Below are 26,229 nucleotides of genomic sequence, written 5' to 3'. Positions count from 1 at the left end.
CTCTTTTAGTTCGACATTATTAATTGAGTTTCATAATTTTTATATGTAAATGAATTTAAGAGACAGCCCATCTTAAATCAATAAAAATAAAATAAAATGATCTATCAAAATAAAAATAAAAATACTCAAAAAGGTAAAATTAACCCAATTGCGAGATATGAGTTATCAAAATAATTTTTTTAAGAGATAAAATATCCAATTATCCAAATCCCTCAGCCACATATTAAACAAGTTGGAAAATATAAAATTTATATAGAATTCTTGAAATATTCCCGCTATTCATTATACTTACTCCCCCCACCCCCAATTGAAAAAACAATAATAGTAACACTTGACTGATTTAATTACTTTCAGAAGATCACATAAAAAAAAGGTGGTAGAATATTGCCTTTTTTTTTTGTTTACGTAGAATATTGCCTTTTGATAACGCTGCTTCGTTGTTGACATAATAATCCGGATTTTATAATCTAACATTCACGTTGAAGAAACTCTTAACTGTGACCTGCGGTCATATGAAATGCCAAATGTCTGGTTTGTTCCGTCCTTTTTCACTTTATATTAGTAACACTTATTACTTCACAAATCCAAGGAATTAAATCAGAAAAGAGAAAGAGAAAGAGAAAAAAGAAAAAGTAACGAGGCATTTTCCTTTTTTAGATTATATAAATTAGCTTAAGTATGCTTCAATCGCAGAATAGAGACAGATTGATGGTCCACATTTATGAACCAAACTACTAGCTTCATCTTTCTATATATATATATATATATAGAAACAGGATTATCCACTCATAGAACAGACCCTCGTAATTTTTATAGCATGGAATGCTAATGTGGTGCATTTCACTATAGTTTTAGCCTCGAGTTCCCTTAGAAAACATTTCACTTCCTTTCTCAATTCCAAACATGCAACATGATATTCTTATAAAGAAGCTCCTCCTTACACACGATCCAGATGGTTGCAGGCTGGATTCTGAGACAATGCTTCATGCTGTTGGCAACATATTTTGTTACATGCTTCCACAATAATAAATTTTTTACTCCCTTGATAAACCCGTGCATGCTGTAACTATAAACTCATGCAGTCCCATGAATTTCCCATGTTTAGGATGATATATATTCATGCAGTCTCATAATACTATATTTTAAATATAGTAACTAGGAATTCATTAAACTGACTGCAGCACAGAAAATATATTGCCTGCATTGACATTGAAGTTTTCAGATCATGATTTCTATTGGCTTGTTTCAGGGGGCTTTTAATTTATATTCTGCTTCCTTTCAGAAGAATGATATAAGTGAAGTTGAAACGATTGGTAATAGTGAACCAGTAGGATTCATCTTCACAAAAATATGAAAGGTACTTCATATTCCTTGTTTTGAAATGTTGGTGTATGCACATGTGCACCTATACGTATAATTAACATATCTATTTTATTGGCACCTACTCTGCAAATGCTCTGGTGAAGGTGATATTAACTCAAGGATCATAAATGTGTTTGATTTGATAGGGAAGTATAGTCGGGATGCAAAAGTAGTATTAGTGCTTGCTGCTTTTGCAGTAAGATAAGGTGAATTCTGGCAACTTAAGCAGCTATATCGTGGTAATACTTTGGCAGCTTTAATTTCAAGTATTAAGCAGCTGCCCTACAACTTAAAGCCACCGAAGCTACAAATCAAGGCATTGAGCTTGTTGGTTAAGACCATGATGGATTTGGCTATGTGTATCATTAAGTTTGAGTATCTTCCCCTTCAACATGTAGAGCCGGGAAATGTGTCACAAAGTCCAAATATACGAAGCTGCATACTGGATCACCAGAAGCTGTTTAGCATGTTTTTCTCAAGTCATGGATTTCACAGCCAAAAAACATGACCAAGTGCATGTTTCTTCCCTTGAGGCTCAGATAATGTCAAACATGCATGCATAATTCTTCTAAGGTTTAATTAATCTTTTGGTCCCTTTACCTGCACTAACTTTAGTTTTAGTCCCTATCCCAAAAACCGTCCATTTTAGTCCCTTTACAAATAGTAATTGTTTTAGTCCTTGTTGTTAATTTTTTGGCAGTGTAAAACCGATACAAAATAGAGACATAAGAACAAAAGCATTAAAAAATTTAAAAATTGCGGGTATAAGAACTAAATCATAGAACTTTCAGGTACAGAGAGATTAAAACAAACAGTTGCCGCAGGTATTAGGATCAAAATATTAATTAAACTTTTAAAATTATTTAACATAGTGACTCAAAATTATTGATAGTCTCAAAATTATTGCTCAAAATTATTGACAAGGGATGCTCTTTCGATGTATTCACACATTTCAGGTATTCAGATTCAACAATAATTGCTGCTTGGGAGCTTTCAAGTTTGGCTTATAGATTAGGTGGCATATGCTGTAATCCCAGAAGACAGACGGATCTGTCACAAAGAACTAGGTTACTTTTCTCCTTCTTAATATTGCTTATAATGATAGGTATATTAACCAATTCTGATTTGTGCACTAACATCAGTTCCTTGCATAACAATGTTTCAGAGAGAAACTTGTATGACAGGCTGCTGGATCTTGCTCGTGAGGAGCACATTGATAATCACAAAGATTCTCACTTTATTTTTTCATTCCAAGAATTACTTGCCATTGAAGGATTTCTCAACAGAAGTAAAGGCATTATGCTCTTTGATTCTGCTGAGAAATATTTTGCCTTTTTTTTTGGAAGAGATAGATCAATAGGTATGTGTGTGCAATACACACAAATATATATTTCCTAACTGCAATAGCTTACTTTTAGAAGGACTATTTTAGCAAATTATACCTTTCGGTGTGTTTTGAGAAAATAAAGGTTATAATTTGCTATAATATTTCTAAAAAAAGCAGGTATATATTAACAAATTCATACACACATATATTTGAAGAACAAATCTCACAAAATTGGTAGATTAGAAACAAATAAAAGAATATAAGAGGAACATGAATCTAAAAGTGTTTAGGTACTTTTAGACAAACATATTATTCAAGTTGAGAGCCTTGCACATATCAATAAGAATATAAGAACAGTAAATGTAGACCATACAACTATAAATAAATGATCCAGATTAAAAGTTAGGTCATGTGATTATTTAAAAAGTCATAAACTTTTTCTTGTTTTCCAGAAGTATGATGCTTGTTATAATTTTAGATTTGTTAAAATATTTCAAGGATATGACTTGCTAATATATCTTTCTAGCCTAAGCTGTGACACCCTCTACCCCTCACATATATATTAATAAAGGAATAAAAATTCAAATATTAATTAAAAGTATTTTTAAAACATTTTTAAATACAAGCTTTTCAAATGGGTAAAAGGCTCACATTCACTTTCTTCTACATCATATTCAAACTTGTCCAAATAAATAATAAAGTCATCTTGACTCAAAGAAAGTCATATAAGTCTCATACAATTAATATAGAACCTATATCCTAATGTCACATCCTATCAGAGCGTGGTGTTCCCGTGTCCTCTAGCATGAGGTTCTTCATAGTCATCCACCTATTCATCTGCTCCCCCGAACACAAGTTCAAGATCATCACAAGATCCAAACACAACAACACACAGGGAGTGAGTTATCACATTCCTAGCTAATAGAGAAACAAGACAATTAAATATACATATTATATAAATGAGATACCACTTGCTTAAACATAGTTCACGTAACTTCACCACTTCGTCATTCAAAATTCACTTTTCAATTATCAATCACATTACACAAAAATCCCACACTTCGATCAAGATATAATAACACATCAATTAGCAAGCATATGCAATAGTTATGCTAAGACTCAATTCTATATGCAATGTGGTACCATGTCAGTGAAAAACCACCCTGAGGCGCTTAGGAGTACATAACAAGACACACCACACAATGGGTTTGTCAGGTCACTCTCACTAAGTAAGATCATAGGGAGACCAGTCAGGGTCACGATGTTTTGCGAGAATGCTCCAACCATATGAGATCAGCATAGGCTTAAAGGAGCACTCAAACCCGGTGACCCCCAAGGCCTACACTCCGAAGAGTCCGTCAGGGCCTCTCCCTCCTGATTCAGGTCCAACCCCTAAAATAATAATTTTTTTACATGCAGACATTGCTCATGAATTATACAATACCCACGACCTTACACTCGTGTTTTAAACACGTTCAACACAATTGCGCTACGATTTAACACTGGTTCCTAAATAGGAAACCTACATTTTCTCTTTAACACTGCGCATCAACGCTTTTCTCAAGATAACGCTGGTCGGGTATTGTACAATTCATAGCTTACAACACAATTAATTTCACATCAAGTGTTAACTACACACTTATCCACAACTAGAACTCATTCACAATTTCACTTCTCATAGTGTGACAATCCACCATCACATGTTTACACGTATCTCACAAATTAACACATGTTCAACTTTACACTTATACTCAATTTCAATAACAATATTATAATCTCAAAGCAACATATTCTTCTACAATTCATCACATACTCACAATTTGAATCATCATTTCATATCCTCAATATAACAATTTATATAAAACACTATCACAACATTAGGACTAAAACCCATTAACTAATATTACACAATTATATCAAAATCATAGGTCGAAATATACAAATATCAAGAGCACAATTTATCAAGCAATTTTCATTAGAACATCAATATTTTATTTATAATCATAAAGGAAAAATTGCAATTTAATAAACATCTCAAAATAAAACCTCAATTTAATCCTCTAAGGATCCCTACACATGTTCTCACTAATCCCCAACTGTGAATAACTCATCCCTTACCTCTAAGCGGGCTCACGTGTCTTCAGCCAGCGATAGCAGCATCTCTAGTGGTTCCCGAAAATTCTTTCAATTATTCATCCAACTGCTCCGATAGAATTCCCAAACGTCAGAGAGATGGAGAAGAGATTGAAACCTCCACTTGTACTGTCTTCATACGATTCCTTTTTCTCCCTCCACGAATATTATCTCGCAAATCCCAACGGTAGAAGCGTGCGGAATTGAATTTCGAACAACATATCCAAATTTCACAATAATCCAACGGTTAACGAAACCGGGATCATAGTTTTACCAAGACAGCTCTGGGTTTCTGCGGGAAAGAAAAAGGCTACAATGCGAAGGGTTTTTCTCTCAGTTCAGACATGATATCGAAATTCCCAACGGTGAGAATGCTCGGAATTGTGTTGCGAACATGATACTAAAATTTCACGACGATCCAATGGTGAACGGGTTCGAGATCGTCATTTTTCTGAGACTGGTTTGGTGGACTGCGGGAAAAAGAAAGGGTTTTGAGAGGAGAAGGGGAAAAACGAAAATGAGGCCAAAAGGAAGCAGCTGACTTAACATAACTATTTATACCTAGGGTACTCAGCCAATTATTTACTCTATATTTATTTATTTATTTATTTATTACTAAAAAGCTTTTTAAATTTATTTACGAAAAATTGGGATGTTACAATTCCACCTCTCTTAAAAGAAGTTTCGTCCCCGAAACTTGCCGAAAGATCGAGAAAAAGATATCACACATATGATTCTCAATATCAAGATGTGTGTCTAGTTGAAACTCTTTTTCTGTTACTCTGATCACAAGACTCCTCTGCACTTAACTATTAAATCCGGTGATCCTCGTTTACTCAATGATAGTATTACATAAGTCTTCTCACGAGAGTGACATCTCAACTATAATAGAATGTGAATGACATACTATTTGGAGTAGAATAATATCATAGGAGACACTAATGACAAATTGAAAAGAACAAACAAACACAAGGAGACGTGACTGATCACATGGTCGACTCTTTTTCGAACGTCGAACGGTTCAAGAAAGACAATGAGTTTCGAGACTCTCACACTCTACCAATCCTAGTTCACGATGACTATCGAGAATACATGATTTGCCTACCCTTGAGTCTAAGCCTCTTCCTTCAACATGATCTTTCTCACTTTCGTATACTTGACTCATAACTCTCACTTAGGTTCAAGAATGGTAACGATTCAACTCTAAGGTTGCCTACTTGATACTAACTGGGTGCTAATTAGATAAGCAATACAGATTACTCCCTACTTCTGTAAGTTTGTTCACCTTGAGGTAATCTTCACACATATATACTTATGTCACCCTATAACTTTGCACTTGAACTTGAGATTTCAACTGTTGTTTACGATATCTAACTCTATAACTAGGACACTAGTCATATCATCGGTTTCCTATTCAAACTCTAACTACTAAGCTAGTTCTAACGTTTAAAACTAAACTCACAACAAGATTCTTGAGAATTTTACACATCTCTTTTATCTCGGATTCAGCTCCAAAGATCCTCACAATGTATCAAACTAACGGTAATGTCTCCCAAAATATTATGGTGAACCCCATGGTTACCTATTCTAACTCACATATAGGATAAATCTTTTCATAAGTCTTAAGTTATCAAGAAACATTGATCACTATTTGTCCTCCTACAAGCACTCCTCTAAACTTAAAAATTATTTCAAATATTTTACTACTCCAATAAGGACCTACGCGACTAAGATAGCACTCAACAATTTACAATGGTTGACTTCTCTATGAACTTATGGCTTACTCCTTACAAGGATCTCACTCAAAAACTTAAACTTACTTAGGTCATCTCCAGCAAGCATTAAGGTTAATCCAATGAGTCCTAAAATAACCTTTTGGTTCGACTACTAGTTAAGAGCATTTCATCTTAATCTTAGGTTTCCTCTCATCTCAAAACAACTTCTGCCCAAGAAGGATTTGTAGTTATCTTTCACCTAGACGTAGCATACTTTAAGGGTCATCTTCATCTAACTAAAATGCATAACAAAACTCTTAGCTCGGAACATGATGTCCAAGGGTCTATAACAACCTTATAATGCACATCATAATTCAACTTAACTGGAAACATACTAAACACTAATCATCAAAACCACAACAAGAGCTAACTCAGGGTGAGAGATCCTATCACGCATTCCACAAACACACATAGACATCAATCATATTATGACATGACCAGGTACACATAGAGGTCACAATAGGTACTAAGGTATTTCTTAAAGCATCAACAAACTTTTTCCATATTAAGGTAAAAAGAACTAATATTTATCTTGCTAATCATACAACTATCATCAATAATCTTTTAGGTCACCTACCTTACGCAAGAACACTCACTCTTGAATCCTTCTATGCTTAACAATTAATGTCTTACTAACTACCTTACTCTCTTCTTAAGGTTCCACATTAAACCTCTTAACTATACTTCATAACTTTTCCAACTAGACTATGTTCTCCAACAACTCTACACTAGATATTTCCCACGAACTACGGTTACAAGTTTCTATGGGTACTACACTTATAAGATTCTCAATCTTGCACTTAGGTGGTAACTAAGCATATCCTCAAGGAACACAGGTACACGTCTTACTAAGTTTGACTTTCGTCTATAGGTAACAATGATCATGTCTACTCAAGTATTTCCTCTCAAAACATCTTAACATGATTGTCAAAGGCGAAGTCTCTCTTTATTCGTATTAGAAGTAACAACAAGAAAGATTATCAAGCAGTTTAACTAGACATGATTGGAAGATGAGCAGCCAATAATAAGATGAACACTCGATTGATTAGGAGACAATAATTTTAAATCAAGAAGGATCACTCATCTAGAATCAACAGTAGATACTCCAAATGAATTCTAGAAACGAAAACATAATCACAGTGTACGCACATATGGAGATATCAACTATCACTTGATCGTGACAGAAACATCAATAATCCAATTATTTGATGTAGGCTCATAACACAAACAATGAATTATACTCAAGCTTGCAAGTGAAATCGAATTACTCGACTTAAGTACGCAACACAAAGAATAGTTTACACTAGAATAAAAAGGTATGGTCAAAAGAGTATTCTATGTAAAATATATCTCGATACGAGTCCTCGAACTATAGAGTATCAACATTGCTAAGAACAAGAAATCACGAACAACCATACTATCTATGCAATTAAGGCAAAACACCATACTACTAACATACCCAGAATTATAAGGTTCTTATAATAAGTATACAACGTACATATAAGAAGTAAGAATTTAATAGTTAATAAGGATGTATTAAAGAATCACAAACTTCAACTACTACATTCACGACTACACACAAAATAAAGTGAGTTAAGTAGTCATGCGTTTACACATCAAGAAAGACATACTCATCCAAGACATATATATGGTTCAAAAGGTTTTCACAACACTAATCCACACATCAAGATAGAAATAAGTTTATTAACAACATACAAGCAAGAAGATAAGGGCTCATTAAAGCATTATCCATCAGTATCAAGGCTTCTTGCATCACCTAACGGCTTACCATAATGTCGAATCACATTTCACAAATTATAGAGATGGCCAGTCTCATAACTCATGACTCAACAGTGGATTTATGGTATAACAGACATTAAGGATGCAAGGCACATACAAGCATTATTATTAAGTCTTATTTAATCATGTAGGAGAAAATACAAATAAAAATTCAAGCATGCTCAACAAAAGTACTCATATGTAACCACACAGAGTGCACACCAGAATATGGTAAGCACATAACACACTGGCCGAAAGGTTCGACCTGCTCTGATACCACTAAATGTGACACCCTCTACCCCTCACATATATATTAATAAAGGAATAAAAATTCAAATATTAATTAAAAGTATTTTTAAAACATTTTTAAATACAAGCTTTTCAAATGGGTAAAAGGCTCACATTCACTTTCTTCTACATCATATTCAAACTTGTCCAAATAAATAATAAAGTCATCTTGACTCAAAGAAAGTCATATAAGTCTCATACAATTAATATAGAACCTATATCCTAATGTCACATCCTATCAGAGCGTGGTGTTCCCGTGTCCTCTAGCATGAGGTTCTTCATAGTCATCCACCTATTCATCTGCTCCCCCGAACACAAGTTCAAGATCATCACAAGATCCAAACACAACAACACACAGGGAGTGAGTTATCACATTCCTAGCTAATAGAGAAACAAGACAATTAAATATACATATTATATAAATGAGATACCACTTGCTTAAACATAGTTCACGTAACTTCACCACTTCGTCATTCAAAATTCACTTTTCAATTATCAATCACATTACACAAAAATCCCACACTTCGATCAAGATATAATAACACATCAATTAGCAAGCATATGCAATAGTTATGCTAAGACTCAATTCTATATGCAATGTGGTACCATGTCAGTGAAAAACCACCCTGAGGCGCTTAGGAGTACATAACAAGACACACCACACAATGGGTTTGTCAGGTCACTCTCACTAAGTAAGATCATAGGGAGACCAGTCAGGGTCACGATGTTTTGCGAGAATGCTCCAACCATATGAGATCAGCATAGGCTTAAAGGAGCACTCAAACCCGGTGACCCCCAAGGCCTACACTCCGAAGAGTCCGTCAGGGCCTCTCCCTCCTGATTCAGGTCCAACCCCTAAAATAATAATTTTTTTACATGCAGACATTGCTCATGAATTATACAATACCCACGACCTTACACTCGTGTTTTAAACACGTTCAACACAATTGCGCTACGATTTAACACTGGTTCCTAAATAGGAAACCTACATTTTCTCTTTAACACTGCGCATCAACGCTTTTCTCAAGATAACGCTGGTCGGGTATTGTACAATTCATAGCTTACAACACAATTAATTTCACATCAAGTGTTAACTACACACTTATCCACAACTAGAACTCATTCACAATTTCGCTTCTCATAGTGTGACAATCCACCATCACATGTTTACACGTATCTCACAAATTAACACATGTTCAACTTTACACTTATACTCAATTTCAATAACAATATTATAATCTCAAAGCAACATATTCTTCTACAATTCATCACATACTCACAATTTGAATCATCATTTCATATCCTCAATATAACAATTTATATAAAACACTATCACAACATTAGGACTAAAACCCATTAACTAATATTACACAATTATATCAAAATCATAGGTCGAAATATACAAATATCAAGAGCACAATTTATCAAGCAATTTTCATTAGAACATCAATATTTTATTTATAATCATAAAGGAAAAATTGCAATTTAATAAACATCTCAAAATAAAACCTCAATTTAATCCTCTAAGGATCCCTACACATGTTCTCACTAATCCCCAACTGTGAATAACTCATCCCTTACCTCTAAGCGGGCTCACGTGTCTTCAGCCAGCGATAGCAGCATCTCTAGTGGTTCCCGAAAATTCTTTCAATTATTCATCCAACTGCTCCGATAGAATTCCCAAACGTCAGAGAGATGGAGAAGAGATTGAAACCTCCACTTGTACTGTCTTCATACGATTCCTTTTTCTCCCTCCACGAATATTATCTCGCAAATCCCAACGGTGGAAGCGTGCGGAATTGAATTTCGAACAACATATCCAAATTTCACAATAATCCAACGGTTAACGAAACCGGGATCGTAGTTTTACCAAGACAGCTCTGGGTTTCTGCGGGAAAGAAAAAGGCTACAATGCGAAGGGTTTTTCTCTCAGTTCAGACATGATATCGAAATTCCCAACGGTGAGAATGCTCGGAATTGTGTTGCGAACATGATACTAAAATTTCACGACGATCCAATGGTGAACGGGTTCGAGATCGTCATTTTTCTGAGACTGGTTTGGTGGACTGCGGGAAAAAGAAAGGGTTTTGAGAGGAGAAGGGAAAAAACGAAAATGAGGCCAAAAGGAAGCAGCTGACTTAACATAACTATTTATACCTAGGGTACTCAGCCAATTATTTGCTCTATATTTATTTATTTATTTATTTATTACTAAAAAGCTTTTTAAATTTATTTACGAAAAATTGGGATGTTACATAAGCAATCTTCTAATCTTAATCCTCTGTCGTCTACAGCTTGGTGTTTCTGAACTGAAAAATAAGACAGTTCTGTTGTTGATCTCAAAACCGCAGCTACTCAACCCGATAGATATATTCTTGCTGGTCCAGCAAACATGTGATCATCCTCTGAATGAGAGGTTGAGGGAGAGTTATAAGATTGTGTGGATCCCCCTTCCATTTTCTGATACATGGACTGAAGCTGAAGAAAGTAGTTTTAATTTTTTGTCAGATTCTTTGGCTTGGAATGCTGTTCAGAAACCAAGGTTACTTAGCTCAGCAGTGGTGAAGTACACAAGGGAACAATGGAACTACAAGGATGAGCCCATCATGGTAGCTCTAGATTCAAAAGGGAAGGTTACAAATTACAATGCTCTTGATATGATCAAGATTTGGGGTCCCCAAGCATACCCCTTCTCGGCTTCAAAAGTGGAAGAGCTATGGCAAGACCAGAATTTGACAATGCAACTTTTGCTGGATGGCATCAATCCTTTCCTTGCTTACTGGGTTGGAGTCTGATTCATATCATATTTTCATGCAGATTTTAGCAGTTTAATTTCACGTAACATTGCTGGATTTTACATTGTACTATGTGCCAGGTCGAACAAGGAAAAAATATATGCCTTTATGGGAGTGAAAACTTGGTTTGGATCCAACAATTCAATGATAAGATTACTGAGGTCAAACGAGCAGGTATGCAGCTGGAAACAATATATGTTGGTAATAGTCAATCAGGTGAAAATGTTAAGCAAATAATGGCACGAAGTGGTGAAAAAAGTTTCAGTGATCCACTTTCCTTCACAAATGTGCAATACTTTTGGCTTCGATTGGAGAGTATGAGAAGGTCTAAACTCAGACTAGGGAAGACACCAAGTTCTGATCATGTACTAGCTGAGTTGTCAGCTTTGCTGGACATGGATGCTAGAGAAGAAGAATGGACTGTGATTGGATGTGGGGGTTCAAGTTCAACTGATATTTTTAGGCTTCAAGGGATGCAGGTGATGGAGTTCGTAAGGAAATGTTCTGAGTGGAGAGAAAATATAACCAATTTGGGATTCTTTGGTGCTCTAAGAAACTTCCTAGACCTACATTTGTTGAAGGGAGTTGCAATCACTCATGCTTTGTTTCCTCTAGAGAAAATGAAAGGTTAAGTCAAGGAACTATAATTTGTCTAGTGTGCAAGCGTCCCATGAAGAAGTTAGTGGTGTACCAGCCATGAATGGGACACATAAAATAGGTGAATTGAGCAGTGTGTGTTACCACCAAGTTTGTCTCTTAGTTTGAGTGCAGTCATTTAAATCGGCCAATACTCGTTTTGAAAATTCTAAAAACCAATTGAGTGTCAATTTGATTTTTATTTGAATCGATTTTGTCTCTATTTCTTTTTTATGGTATTAGCTGAGTACTTCAATTTTTGGAGTTGTATCAATGCTATATACTAATGACTGAGACAAAATAGTAATTTCACATTTTTCCTGTTAATGTTACTATTGTGTTTGCTACGTATAAAAAAAAAACAATATCATATCCAGGTATATATAACTACGCGTTACTTCGATAAGCAATGAAACTTGAAGTTAAAAAAGTGAGTCTTGATCTCTTTTTATTCTTTTTTTAGGCAAGACTTGAGAGAGAAGGCGAATTTCACAATTAAAAATCTCTGAAGTGTGTAATAAAAAGTGATACCAATCCAAATGTGACTCAATTAAGAAGAAAAAGTGATATCTCAAAAGTACGAGATAGAGGAATAGGATCTAACTATTTGTTAGTTGGTTTTTTATGCTAGATCTAACTATTATTAAGAAGCATTGCTCATTTCTTCCAAATGCACGACCCAAGAAGTATATGATAATTTTGGAGTTGTTAGAAGTATTCGCTTATTAAGAAACATTGTCCTCCTTTGTTCTAAATGCACAACCCAAGAAGTATTCATTACTTTAAGCTAATGTTTTTAATATATATTTTGGGTACAAAACTGTTTATCTTATTTTAAATTGCATAATGCTTGGTACATTGATTCATATGCATATTTGTACATATCACCTCAAGTTGAGTGGCCATGTTGTAGCCTAATCAAGGAGTAATAAGCTTCATTTGATCCCATGCTCAATAACTCTGAGTGTGACCCTTGTTCCACCACCTTCCCATTTTTTATCACAGCTATGGAATCTACACTTTGTATTGTTGACAAACGGTGAGCTATAACTATACACGTTCTTCCAACCATCATTTTCTCAAGTGCCTCCTGAACCCGATTCTCTGATACACTGTCTAGAGCACTTGTTGCTTCATCTAACAGAAGGACTGAAGGGTCCTTAAGCACTGCTCGAGCAATTGCTATCCTCTGCTTCTGTCCTCCTGAGAGCTGCACTCCTCTTTCTCCACAGTAAGTGTCATAACCATCTTTCATTGAACTACATCAGACAAGTTGTGTCACTGAATGCAACTTACTCTTCTATTTTCCTATTGCAAGAGTGAGAGGAAAATACAAAAAAGTAAAACGCGTTTTAAGTCCTTCAAGATTTGGTTAAAATTGGTTTTAGTCCTACTTTTTGAAAATGGTGCATGTGGTGGATTTGGTTTTCGACTCTATACTTTATTTTGACTTAGCCAGGGACGAAATTCACCATTTTTAAAATGCATGGACTAAAACCAATTTTAACCGAATCTTGATACTAGAAACTGTACCTTATAAACTCATGAGCATTTGAAAGACGTGCTGCCTTTCTTATTTCATCTTCTGATGCATCCTTTTTCCCATACACAATATTGTCACGTATAGTTCCTGCAAAAAGGGTTGGCTCCTGACTCACCAAGGCAATATGTGATCTCAAACTTCTCAAGTTAAATTCCCTGATGTCACAATTGTCTATGGATATAGATCCCTTCATGGGGTCATAAAATCTTTCAATTAAGCCAATGATGGTGGATTTTCCCGAGCCACTTTGTCCCACTAATGCAACTGTTTTGCCAGCTTCAATATCAAGACTGAGGCCCTTGAGAATCATTTGATCTGGCCTTGCGGGGTATGAGAAAAAGACATCTCTCAGTTTTATATGGCCCTTCATAGTATTTTTGAACTTTCTATGTCTAGGATCTTCTGGTTCAATCTCACTTTTCCTATCCAGTATCGCAAATACTGAACTAATGGCTCTTCCACTTTTAGCTATGTCAGAAGTTGTGCTTGCTGTCTCTGCAATTTGTCTACCAGTGCCCATCAAAATGAGGAAAGCTTGCAAAAGAGGTTTTGATTCCACCAGCCCTTGATTCAATAACCGGCCTCCATACCAAAAAGTCAAAGTTATAGATGCTGTTGTTACAAAATATGAGGCTGACAATATGGAACCTGAAATCCATGATTGCTTGATGCTTTCTTTCTTGGGGCCTTCCATCGCCATTCTGAACAAATTTAAAATCCTTTTCTCAGATGAGAATGCAGCAATAGTCCTATGATTGGTAGTAGCTTCCATTGCTAATTGACTACCCTCTCTTTGAGCCTTTCTTGCTTTGCCTGCCATACTTTTCATGAGAATGTTTTTTGAGTAGAAGCATACAATGATCAACGGCTGCATTGCGGTCATAACAAGAGCCACCCTCCATGTGACAATTAAACTTAGTACAAAAGCCAAGAAAGCCATAACAGAAACGTTAACTAACAATGACATTCGTTCTGCAACAAGGGATCTAACCAAGTTGGCTTCAGTTGCCAAACGAGCACAAATTGCCGCACTGCTGTTATCCTCTTGGTCAAACCATCCCATCTCAAAAGTCAGCACCTTCTCTAGCAAGTTTTCTCGCACCCTTTTTAGCAAGCGTTCTGCCATAATGGTGAAATTGTAATGTTGAATGAGGCCTGAAAGGAAGTTGACAACAGCTATGCAGCAGAAGATGGACGAGTACAACCTGATTTCTGATTTGATGAGAGAGTTGTCCTTTATAAAGTAGACAGATGCAACAATTCCCAAGCAATAGGAGTAAATTGGCTGACATATTCCAGAGCCAATGGCCCCTAAACACCCAAGCAATGCATGTTTCCACTCTGGGGCATTCATTTTAAGTAAACGCCATTGAGAGAAGCTTGCATTTGAAGATTTCTCCCAGTTTTCGCTGCTGTAGTCATCAAAGCTGGACCCTGGAATACTGATTGAATATATGGGACTAAACGGTTGCGTTGAGCTAAATGCATGATGAATTGGGCTACTTTGCCTGCTAAAAATTGGACTTGTTTGATTTACCATAGCTAAAGGGCTCTTGTTTATTTGATGCAATGCATTTTCGTCTTGACTTATTGCCTGTTGCAGTTGTAGCATTTTGCTGTAAGTCCCTCCTTGCCCATTGTTCAGTTGGAGTAGTTCATCATGGGAACCAGATTCAACCACTCTTCCAGATTGAATAACTACTATTGAATCAGCTTTACGAATTGTGGATAGCCGATGCGCTATGATGATTGTTGTTCTGCCTCTGGAAGCCTTATCAAGGGCATCTTGCACTAGTCTTTCGGATTGTGAATCCAATGCACTTGTGGCTTCATCTAGTAGGAGAATTTTTGGCTCTCTTATTAAAGCCCTTGCAATGGCAATCCTTTGTTTTTGCCCTCCAGACAATTGAGCTCCGAATTGTCCTACCTGAACAACAAATTGCAATTTTCTGAGTAATCAAATTGAACAATATCAAATAACTGTGTGTTTAGGATCTTGCTAATCAAAATTAGGTGGGATAAGAAGTATGGAATGGGACAGAATTCATATCTTACTTGAGTTTCATATCCATTAGGAAGTTTAACAATGAAATCATGTGCATTTGCTGCCTTTGCTGCGCTTATAACAGCTTCCATTGAAGCTCCTTCCTTGCCAAATAGAATGTTCTCCCTTATGGATGTTGCAAAGAGAATTGGTTCCTGATTTACCAGTCCCATCTGGGACCTTAACCACTTAATGTGGAGTGTCTGTATATCATATCCATCAAGCAATATCTCACCATATACAGGATCATAAAATCTTTCAAGCAAAGAGATGATAGTAGATTTGCCAGAACCACTCCCTCCAACTAGGCCTACTGTTTTACCTGCCTGTACTTTCAGATTGAGTCCTTGGAGAACCGGTGCATCTGGCCTTGATGGGTAACTAAACTCAACCTCGTTAAATGTGATCTCTCCTCTTGTATGTGTTAAGAGCTTTCCTTTTTCTTTATAAGAATTTATGGTTGGCACTCGGTCAATCATCTCAAAAATTCGGGTAGTAGCTGTTGTTGCCTCTAATATGAAACCAAGATTTGGGAGTGCACTCATCAGAGACCTGTGCATTTTAAATTGAAGTTAACAGTCATAGCAAGTGTGAAGTCCCATGGACAAGAGAAGCACATTTTTTTCCAATTCAATATTAGTTCATTTCATATATATTTCAGTTTATGTAGTAATATCAACATGTTCTCCCCAAGAGTCTTTATCTTAGCAGAATATCTCCTACAAAGTTATTAGATATATTACTTAGCAAAAAAAGAAAAAGAAAAGGGGGTAAATTCTGATGATACTTACAGTCCTCCCCAAATGATGCATATTTCAGCACAAAACACAGGGCCACCACTTTCTCCTTTTGTCCTGACCAGAACACTACCAACCCAAGATTGGAATGCCCAAGTAGCATATAGCAACCCAAAGCTACCAATAATCACTCCCTTGGTTTGACCTAGTTTTATGCCAATCTCCATACTTTTCTGAAGACCTGAGTTGAACGCTTCTAGTGTCTGCTTCTCACCTACATATGAATAAACAGTTCGAATTGATGAGATTGTTTGTTCAGCTATGCTACCAGCAACTCCATATGCATCCTTCATTTTATTTCCCAGCTCTTTCATGGTCTTCCCAAATATGATAGCTGGCATGATCATTATGATTGAAAATGGAAAAGCAGCTAGTGCAAGTCTCCATGAAAGGAAGAGTGCCACTACAAAGCTAGAGAAAAATGCTGAGAGGTGACCAAGACAATTGGGCACCTGCAACAAACCCATACAAATTATTTTTACCACAAAGGATTCAAAAGAATAAGGAGGAAAGTTCTATTCTATAAATAATTAAGTAATAAGTATACCTTATCAGCCATGGTATCTTGTATTGTTTGAGCATCAGAAGTTATGGTGGCAATAACTTGAAAAGTTGAGGAAGAGTCAGTTTGCTTGTCGAAGAAACCAACTTCTTGCCTTAGGACTGATTTAAGATATTCAGTTCTCATGCGGGAAGTTTGTCTTTCTGCTGTTCTTGTCCAACATACCCCTTCTGCAGGACAAATATCATGCATGCATTCTCTTGAAATCAATATTGAACTCTTACTACATGAAAAGTAATTATTTTGCTGACTGAGCATATTTCAATTGGTTAAGGTGGGATATGAATTTAGGCAATTGTCAGTTCATTGAGTCAGGTCATGATATCCACTTGTCAATGTAACCAAAGAAAAAATGAAAAAGGTAATAATTACTTTAGCTGGACAAGGATTTTTTTTCATATATTTACTTAAAAAAAACTTCGTACCCCATTGCCCAGAGGCTCTTCGCAATGCGAAGGTATGGGGGAGGGATGTTGTACGCAACCTTACCCTTGCATATGCAAAGAGGCTGTTTTCGGATTCGAACCCATGACCAACAAGTCACCAAGGCACAACTTTACCGCTGCACCAGGGCTCGTCCTCTTTCATATATTTACTTACACCAAGAAAAAATCGTTAATGATGTTACACATATCCATGATTAATCTGCTAGAGGAGACAGAAAAAAGGGTAGAGTTCAACGGGCCACGTTATCATTAACAATGGAAAGTTGGAAACCAAATATCCAAAATTTGCAACAATAGTTACCTATAAAGGAGGATAGAGCAACCCCAATAGCAACACCCAGCAGCCTTAGAGCGTACTGAAAGAATCATGACAGAACTTTTGTCAGATGTTTTTAAGCAAATGAAATTTTGGAATGTAAAAACTATATTTTATAATTTATACTATTGTTGAATATCATCATAACTACTAGTAGCAGGAAAAATAACAAAACCATGACTTTGAAATTTTTGCATTTACTTCTGTTATCATGTGTCTAGAATGAATGGCTTCAGTGAATGACCTCATGTACTAATATTTAATTACCTTGTCAATAACATGGTTGGACACAGCATGTCCAGATCCACCAGCATAATCATCTATCAAACTGCCAAGAACAAGCATTGTCATAGGGGTTTGTAGGCCACCTCCAATGCAACCCAAAGTCCCAAAGAGTAATAGCAATTTGTCAAAGCCATCTGCATAACGGAAAAATCCATCTTTGCTTCCCATATCCCAGGTGGGATTTCTATGCCTCAAAATTCTCGACCTCTTGAACACCTTATTATAAATTTATAATAGGTATCTTTTCTTTGAGTTATTATAATTTTCTATTTAGAGCTTATTTATTGCCATTTGCCAAATGGATTGAGAGCTATACGCATGATTTTAACATTTGCCGGCACTTGTTTGCTAATCATGGATTCATCAATTACTGTCACTATATGAGACATCGTTATAGTTTGAACAAGAAACTCTTTTTGCTTATGTTATTTTGGCGTTACTTATATGGTTTTGATCACAACGAACACATATAATGTCCAGACATGAACGACGAGGAAGATAAGTTAGAAAAGGAATCTACCCCAAATCATGATCATTGAACCAATCGAAGTGTAATTGAAAACTAGGACTACTATGTCATTGGCAAGATAGTGTCTTGTAGTGTTCTACACAATTTTTGATACTGCTAGACTGAATGTAATATTGATGAATAATATAATCAAATCTCACTCGGTGACAAATCGACTCTTGAGTCTTGAGTTATAGTACATTTCTTTCATTATTTTATTATTATAGAATAATGAGAATGAAAGTTCTCCCTCTTTCGTCCTTAATTACCACCATTATGTTCTACTAGTAGTACTTTTATATAAGCAAAATAAGTACGAAATAACGAAGAGGTGTATCCTCGCGACCAAGTTTCCAAATTCAATAACTAAACATAAAAAAAGCTTGATGATATTAGTATAAAAAAATAGAAAGTGTTAAATAATTATTCAAAGTCTCAAAATAATTAGTGTAGTTTAGTGGAATAACTTTTGGCAATGAGCAAGGCACATAAAAGACGGGGTATCCGTACAAATGATGTTTCCAAAGTAGTTCGGTGTCCAAGTATGTAAAGCTTTAAGTTAAATTAAACTTACCATTTTTATCGATTTCTAAAAAGTAAGGTATTTATTTATGGAATTGGTCCAAGTGGCCAACCGTGTGACCTTGATTGCATCAAAAGTACATCCGCGCATGCCTCAGCCACAGTTTCCACGGACCTTGTTCCATAGTTCCTTCTCGCCATTAGAACTAGTATTATCATACAAAATTAATTAAACATTTAAATATATTTTTAGTTCAGAAATATGGTTTTTTAATCTCTTAAATTAAAAGTTATTTTTTTAATTTCTAAAATTGATCAATATATTATTTTAGCCCTTTCATCAAACACTGTTGTTAAAGGAGTCTGTAATATTTTATAGCTTAATCTTTAAATACTGTTTCTAGAAGCTAAAAATTGTCAGAATATGAAAATATGAAAACATACTTAGCTCTATCTCTCCTCCATCATGGTATAGTTCTTCTTTAACTTTTTAGATAAAGAACCAAAAAGCCCAAATCGCAAATCCTATTTCTCTCTCCATCCATCCTAGCTCTCTTCAGACTCCATATACCAATTCCCCTCCACCGTCTCCATCTCCTTCCCGGTGGTGGAAGCCACAGGTGCCATCTTTAAATGTGTATTTGGCTGTGAAGAAATAAAAGAAAAATGAAGAGAAATTTTCAAAATTATGGAGAATCTCACATTTTTTTCTTTTTTATTTTAATCCAAATATTTTTTTTTTGTTAATTTTCTTTCATTCTAAACTCTTCCACACAATCAAAGTTGTCTTAAAAAAAAAAACTAAATAAACATTCTAACATATTAACATTTATTAATAAAACTGAGTTATGATATTAAGCATACAAGGTTTGAGTTGGGAAGAGGGGAGGGACCGGTGATGACGTGGGTGGAATCAAGTGGTCCACGTGTCAAAACCCCAGAGCATCAAAGAAATAACAGGTGAAAAACTGACAGAGCATTAAATGGGTGACCAATGCAGGACAGGTGTGGAGAATATCATGGTCCACAACAAACCAAACCAAAACCTAACCCATCCTAATCTTACGTACAACCTCTATAAATAAAGACAACAGTAGCTCCAATTTCATTTACCACACAACACAACACTACCCAAGGCTACTAGAGTAGAGGCTCCAGCAGCTTGTTCCAATTCCAACACAAGGACAACTCTCCAATGCTATGTTTGGTTTAAATGATATATATATATATATATATATATATATATATATATATATATATAATTAAAATTATTTTTTCCTATGTTTCTTCCCTCTCCTAAACAAAAACAGTGTTATTTAAACTTGACTATTCTCTTAACAAGTCAGAAGACTATCTATCCAAAAAAATAAATAAGCATCATCGAAATAAATTTTGTCTTTTTTTGATAATTTTTTTTATAATTATTGCTAAAAATACAAACTCCCGTGTTAGACCTTGTCTGTTAAAATACCATACTCCTTTACTTGTAGTACTAGTACTTTTTATAAATATTTTAAATTTGAAAAATATTTTCCTTGAATATCTGGCAATTAGTGACAAAAGGAATGATAAAAAAAACATAATTAAGAAAGAAGGTATTGTTAAAAATTATCAACCAATTTTTTTATGTACATATAAAAAATATTGATATATATATAAAAGAAATATCTTTCTCTTTCTTGATCTTTAGAAAGTGGGTTTTTATGATCTAATAAAGAATTAAACCTATTTAAATATTTCTGTTATTCTATATTTCATTGAACGAGGCGCTCAACCTATAGATTGTTCAAGATATTTCAAAAAGGACTGATGTTTTTATGGAACTTAGCTCGAATCAACAAACGAAATTCCATTAATAAATTAAAAAAAGGGGTGTGGATGACTTGTATATAGATTTCTAAAACTCTTTTCTCTTTTATCGGATGTAGTTTTCTATAACCAGGAAAAAAAATGAAATTTACATCGATCTTCAAAATAAAATGAAAAAATGTATAAAGATAAAAGATAGAATATAAGAAAAAGAAAAAAAAATAGTCACTAAAAAGTGAAGTGTACACTTGTTATATCACTCATCGCTGTTTTAAGAGGTTGTCACTTGGGAGTTGACTGTCCTCTCATCTCAGATGCATCTTTGAAAATTCAGATATTGTTAATAGTACATGCATTCGCCCAACACTTCTGCGACTTCATTCCTTGCTTTTTGATAGAAACATATTATCTATTTGATCACACAATTAAACTATTTTATTTGATTTTTCTATTTAGCTTACATTAACATGTAGGTCTCTGCCTGTAAAAAAAAACACATGTAAGTCTCTGATTATTTTTTTAAAAGAAAAGCTATTTTTGGATGTAATTAAGGAAAACACAAATAACTAATGTATTTCCTTTTATTTGGTTGAAAAATAGGAAAAAACGATTTTTTTTAAAAAAAACTATTCTCTTTCACTTTCTCTCCAATTTAATTTTCAAAATTTTCTTTCCCCTTATACTTTATTTCATCTATTCCAAATAAACCATTATTAGTACCTGATTAAAAAAATTAAATAGTTTAGGAACCTAGTAAATAATTAAACTGACAATTTGATCGCTTGACTATTTGAAAATTTTCAATTACCTTAATGTAACTTCATACAAAAATATATCTAGGAGGAACCCAATCAATGATTAAAAGTTCAAAGACCCAATTACAAACTTTGAAAATAAACAGACTTATTTAAAAAAATTCAAATAATTTAGACACCTATACTATTCAACTAAAGCTATTTTCAGGTCTCACATGCCCTTTATGATGTAACTAAACGGAAAATATAAAAATACCAATCAAAGAAAACTCCCTTTGCAGTGGAGAAATTATTTTGTAATCCAACTAATCTTGTTAAGAAAGTTCAAGTTTAATTAAATATATTATGAAAAGAAAAATTGGTTGCTTTTCCAGTTCTAATCTGAATAGTTTATTGATAAGTTCAGTTCTTAAGAGACGAACAATTTCTTTTTTACAGTTTTCACATTGAAGTTAAAACTTATAATTTCATGTTTATTACCTAAATCTCCTACATCGACCCTATTCAAATAGATGTTTATTATCTACAGTAAGACACAATCGTATATGTTCATGAAACCTTTCCATTCCACTCCTAGTTACTACTAGTTTAATATTTAGTTTGGTTGTAAGGGAGAAAATACTATTCATGAAAAAAAAAAGGTGTGAATTCCATTCTTCTCTTTATCTACTACTTAATTTAAATATTTTCTTTAATTCTTTTATGCTCTTTTTCTCTACTACACAATCAAACCCAGTCTAAACCTAGTAATCGTCAAGAACTAACTAAAGTTTCTATGTTCTCTTTAAAGTTTTCTATCTATAAAAAAAATGATACATCGAAATTCTTGAAAATTAAATAGGCAAACTAAATACTACTACAGTACATCTGAAGCAGCAGAACCTACAACTACAAGTCTACAAACAAGTGATTGAAAAGAAAAAAGAAAAAAAGCGACAAATTCAATTTCACTAGACAAAAGCAGGAAACGAAAATATTTATAAAAAAAAAAAAAGTGAAGAGATATTGGAGGAAAGGTGAGCAGTGAGCAGCAACAGGTTCAGTTGAGAGATAGAGAAATGGTTGCTGTAGTTGTAGGTAGGTTGGTTGGCTGGTTAAGGCACGAAGACGAACACAGGTGTGGCTCGTTGCTCAACCACCTTAAATGCTGTCTTTCAGAATCACAACACTACTACCCACTTCTTCATTTGTCTCATCATCATCACCTACGCTGCCGCTGCCGCCGCCGCCACTTGATATGGCTTGTTGTTGTTGCTTGTTCCCCACTATTGGAAGTGGCTCCGTCAGTTCTTTCCCATCTCGAGGCGGCGAAAACACCACTGGTAAGTAATGCTCCATCTCGCATGGGAACTTTGAGTTCTTGAAGTGCTCTTTCAATGCTTCCAATCCCTTCATTTCATTATTCATTTGCTTTTAAATCAACAATATGAATTTATTGTACTAATTCCAGTATATACTTACGAGAAATGCTAACTAATATCTTAAGAATATTAGTTAAAAATCTTAAAATAAAAATATTTTTCATTGAAAAATAATAATTCTTTAATATTCCTATTATATCCTCCAATAAATTCTCCTGTTATCTTTTATGATAAGTTTTAAATATATTTTATATTTTCAAGACAATAAATGCTTTTATTTTTCATCCAATACATAAAAAAATAGTAGGAAAATATGCATGAGAATATAACACGAGAATTTGGCATTACTCATTAATATATAATACTGTATGTCACACTTAACAATTAATACTTACATCTCAAATTATCAAATAAAAGAACAAGAAAATATTCACGCTGATAATTTTTTTTATCCTTTATTGGAAATTAATGTAAGGAATAAAAATGTATTATTATTGAAACTGAAACTTCAATTTAATAAAAAAAATATTTTAGAGATAATAACATTAAATAAATAAAAGTTAATTACAATTTTCTTATATTTGAGATTAAGAAAAGGTATTTTTTTTCCCTATGTACTAATATGAATAGCGAAATAGTAGTACCTGAACTCTAGCATAGGTGACTTCGCAGATTTTTCTTGAATTGAAAACCTCCCAATGTTGAAGATGGAAGGCCTTGTGGAGCCTGAGTGTTGCCTCCGTGGAAGTCATGTTCACAAAACCATATCCCACGTTGCACTTGTTGCTGTTTCAAAACATAATAATAATTGATACATTTTGCTTGGTGGGTAAATCAATTAATTAGTTAAATAAGTGGGATTGCACGCATGGAAATGGAAAAAATACTTGAAATCAATGGGAAGGTACACGAAGTCGTAGGAGGATAGAGGCTGCTGCTCATCGCCGTCTGCAATCTGCTCGTTGCAGTGTCTGCAGTGGTTATCCAGCATGTTTAATAGCAACTTCTGACTGCAACAAGTCAAAACCAAAACTTTTTATACTACATTATATAGTTCTCAAATACTACATTATACTTTAATTTAATTTCATACTCATTTTTTATACTATCATCATACTTTAGCTCACTTTACAGTGCCTTTCTCTCTCTCTCTCTCTTGAAGCTTTTATGCACTGTTTTGTTTGTTTGGTTATAGAGAGAGAAAGGGTATCTTCATAGCGAGAGAGAGAGAGAGAGAAGCTCGATTGGTCATATTGCTCAAACTCACCCTTTTCTAGTTTCTAGTAACAGGAGCACGAATAGAAGAAGAAAATGAAGCAATGTATAGAAGTAAATATAAAGAAATGAAAAACGGACCTATACTTGTTGGGAATGTTTTTGATCATGACAGTAGTTCTAGTATCTTTGGGACCAGATTCTACAATGGCACCCTCTTTGATTAGAAACCTAGTTTCTTGTTTCTTCGCTTGTTTTCCCTTCCAGTGCCTACTTCTAGGTACTTGTTGTTGTTGTTGTTGCTGCTGCTGCTGCTTGGTGGTGGTTCCTACTACTACAGTGGTATCGCAATTGTGCTTTCTGCTAAGATTCCTCCGTGTGGGGCCATGTGAAGAATGCTGAACTTCAACTTCTCCGGTCAAACTCATTGATCCCATTTCCGCATCAATAGATCCCGTACTCTTGTGGCTTCCCGGTGATTTCTTTTGAGAGGAATGCAAGCGAGGAGCAGCAAAACGACGTCGCGGGGAAGGAGGAAACGGTGGTGGTGGCGGAGGAACGTTGAAAGGTGTGGTTTCGGAAGGAGGAGAATGATGGAAGAACTTGCGGGTGTGACCACCGGGTCTACTGAACTCAATCACAACCTGTTTGCCGTGAATTTCCTTGCCGTTCATGTGCTTCAAGGCCTTGGCGGCGTCTCTTATGTCGAAGAACTCCACAAATCTCTGATTCTTTTTCCATGGGGTATCTCTCAATTCCTTTATGGGACCTATATATGGATTTTGATTGAACCAACCACCAACAAATTTTATTTAAAATAAAAAGTGGAGACAGAAAAAGTCCAAGACAAAGACATGACAATCCTATTATTATTAGTATCATCCCACCAAACATCACCTTAAAAAGTTCCTCCAACATGTATGAATTAAGAGAGAAGAGAAGAGAAAACAGGTGCGGACACGATTTCCTCCGCTAACAGCTAGCGAACAAAAAAATAACAATAATAATAAAGAAAAGAGAGAGAAGTAGGGTACCGAAAGGTTGGAAGAGACGACGGAGTTGGACGGTGGAGAGGTTGGGGTGGAGGTTGAAGATGACGAGGGTGCCTTGGTTGTGGGCGTCGGGGAAGGCGTTGGAGGAAGGGAGGACGTAGTGGGCGGAGATGGGGTGGGCCGAGAGGAGGAATTGAGGGAAATGGAGGTGCATGGAGCGGATGGCGGCGAAGGCGGACTCTGCATGGCGGAGGTCGAAGAAGTGGACGGTGAGGATGCCGTGGCGGAGGGAGTCGGTTTGGAGGGCTCTGATGTCGCCGAAGGCCTGGAGTTCTGCGCGGAGGGCGGAGTGGGAGGCGAATGGGAGCGGAGTGAGGAGGAGGGAGCGGGTGGAGGAGGTGGAGAGGGGTGTGGGAAGAGGAAGAGGATACCATTGGCATTGAAGATTGAGGGGTCTGAACTCCTCTGCTCTCGGGTCTAAGTTACCCTGGAAGCTGACAATGATCCCGGTTTCTCCCATTCAAATCTCACTCACTCGCCTCTTTTCCTCATTCTCTACTTTCCTAACCCAAAAACTTACTCAAAAAGTACTTTCCCACCTAATGCCCCCATCCCCTTTTACTTTATTACCCCTCTCTTTTCTCCCTTTGCACACCACAGCTACTGACTAAGGACTCACCATTTTGGTGGTTTTGCTTCATTGTCATTTTCATTCTTTATTTATATGCTACAAATACTTATCTAAATATATTTATTATCTAAATTATAAGAAAATATAAGATAGATTATGAATAATACAATTTTTTCCCAATAAATTATTTTTATTTTAGGTTCTTTAACTAATGTCTTCAAATAATTGGCTAAATATAAACATATTAGTTGGATAAATACAAAAATATTTTATTTTCTCTTTTATTCCACCTTTCCTCCAATTATTTCTTTATCTTTCTCTTTCCTTTTTATCACATTTATTATTTTC

At 35.3% G+C, this 26,229-nt stretch overlaps 2 protein-coding genes and 1 pseudogene across 3 annotated transcripts; 1 reads left to right on the top strand and 2 right to left on the bottom strand.

Moving 5' to 3' along the window:
- The first annotated feature begins 903 nt into the window (after positions 1–903).
- LOC114396164 lies at positions 904–12,275 on the top strand (annotated as a pseudogene).
- Positions 12,276–12,872: 597 nt separating this feature from the next.
- On the bottom strand, positions 12,873–18,268 carry LOC114395921 (putative multidrug resistance protein). Its single transcript, XM_028357790.1, has 7 exons — positions 18,071–18,268; positions 17,789–17,843; positions 17,027–17,211; positions 16,474–16,931; positions 15,694–16,234; positions 13,629–15,565; positions 12,873–13,354 (listed from the first exon to the last, which is right to left on the bottom strand). The coding sequence occupies exons 1-7, from the start codon at positions 18,254–18,256 to the stop codon at positions 12,985–12,987; spliced, it is 3,732 nt and encodes a 1,243-aa protein (XP_028213591.1). The 5' UTR covers positions 18,257–18,268; the 3' UTR covers positions 12,873–12,984.
- A 4,184-nt stretch (positions 18,269–22,452) lies between these two features.
- LOC114395605 (protein terminal ear1-like) lies at positions 22,453–25,854 on the bottom strand. 2 transcript variants are annotated; one of them, XM_028357432.1, is made up of 5 exons: positions 25,293–25,854; positions 24,400–25,027; positions 23,931–24,014; positions 23,688–23,829; positions 22,453–23,071 (listed from the first exon to the last, which is right to left on the bottom strand). In XM_028357432.1, exons 1-5 carry the CDS (start codon positions 25,768–25,770, stop codon positions 22,823–22,825), a joined length of 1,581 nt encoding a protein of 526 aa, XP_028213233.1. In that variant the 5' UTR covers positions 25,771–25,854; the 3' UTR covers positions 22,453–22,822. The 2 variants fall into 2 exon arrangements, with proteins under 2 accessions (XP_028213233.1, XP_028213232.1); XM_028357431.1 differs by having other exon boundaries at positions 23,931–24,053; positions 25,293–25,853.
- Between the last annotated feature and the right edge of the window lie 375 nt (positions 25,855–26,229).

Source organism: Glycine soja, chromosome 18 (assembly GCF_004193775.1).
Source record: "Glycine soja cultivar W05 chromosome 18, ASM419377v2, whole genome shotgun sequence".
Taxonomy (NCBI): Eukaryota; Viridiplantae; Streptophyta; class Magnoliopsida; order Fabales; family Fabaceae; genus Glycine; species Glycine soja.
Note: the sequence above shows the minus strand (reverse complement) of the source record. Positions and strands in the feature narration are given on the sequence as shown.

What these genes read in the sequence shown, in the direction of transcription:
- LOC114395605 (XM_028357431.1), bottom strand. Translation starts at nt 25,770, where the DNA reads ATGGGAGAAACCGGGATCATTGTCAGCTTCCAGGGTAACTTAGACCCG. An exon ending in TCGTCTCTTCCAACCTTTCG is followed by an intron (nt 25,028 to 25,292) that starts GTACCCTACTTC and finishes ATCCATATATAG; the next exon opens with GTCCCATAAAGGAATTGAGA. An exon ending in AACATTCCCAACAAGTATAG is followed by an intron (nt 24,054 to 24,399) that starts GTCCGTTTTTCA and finishes GACTTGTTGCAG; the next exon opens with TCAGAAGTTGCTATTAAACA.
- LOC114395921 (XM_028357790.1), bottom strand. Translation starts at nt 18,256, where the DNA reads ATGGGAAGCAAAGATGGATTTTTCCGTTATGCAGATGGCTTTGACAAA. An exon ending in CCAACCATGTTATTGACAAG is followed by an intron (nt 17,844 to 18,070) that starts GTAATTAAATAT and finishes TGATTCTTTCAG; the next exon opens with TACGCTCTAAGGCTGCTGGG. An exon ending in TGCTCTATCCTCCTTTATAG is followed by an intron (nt 17,212 to 17,788) that starts GTAACTATTGTT and finishes TTTGTCCTGCAG; the next exon opens with AAGGGGTATGTTGGACAAGA.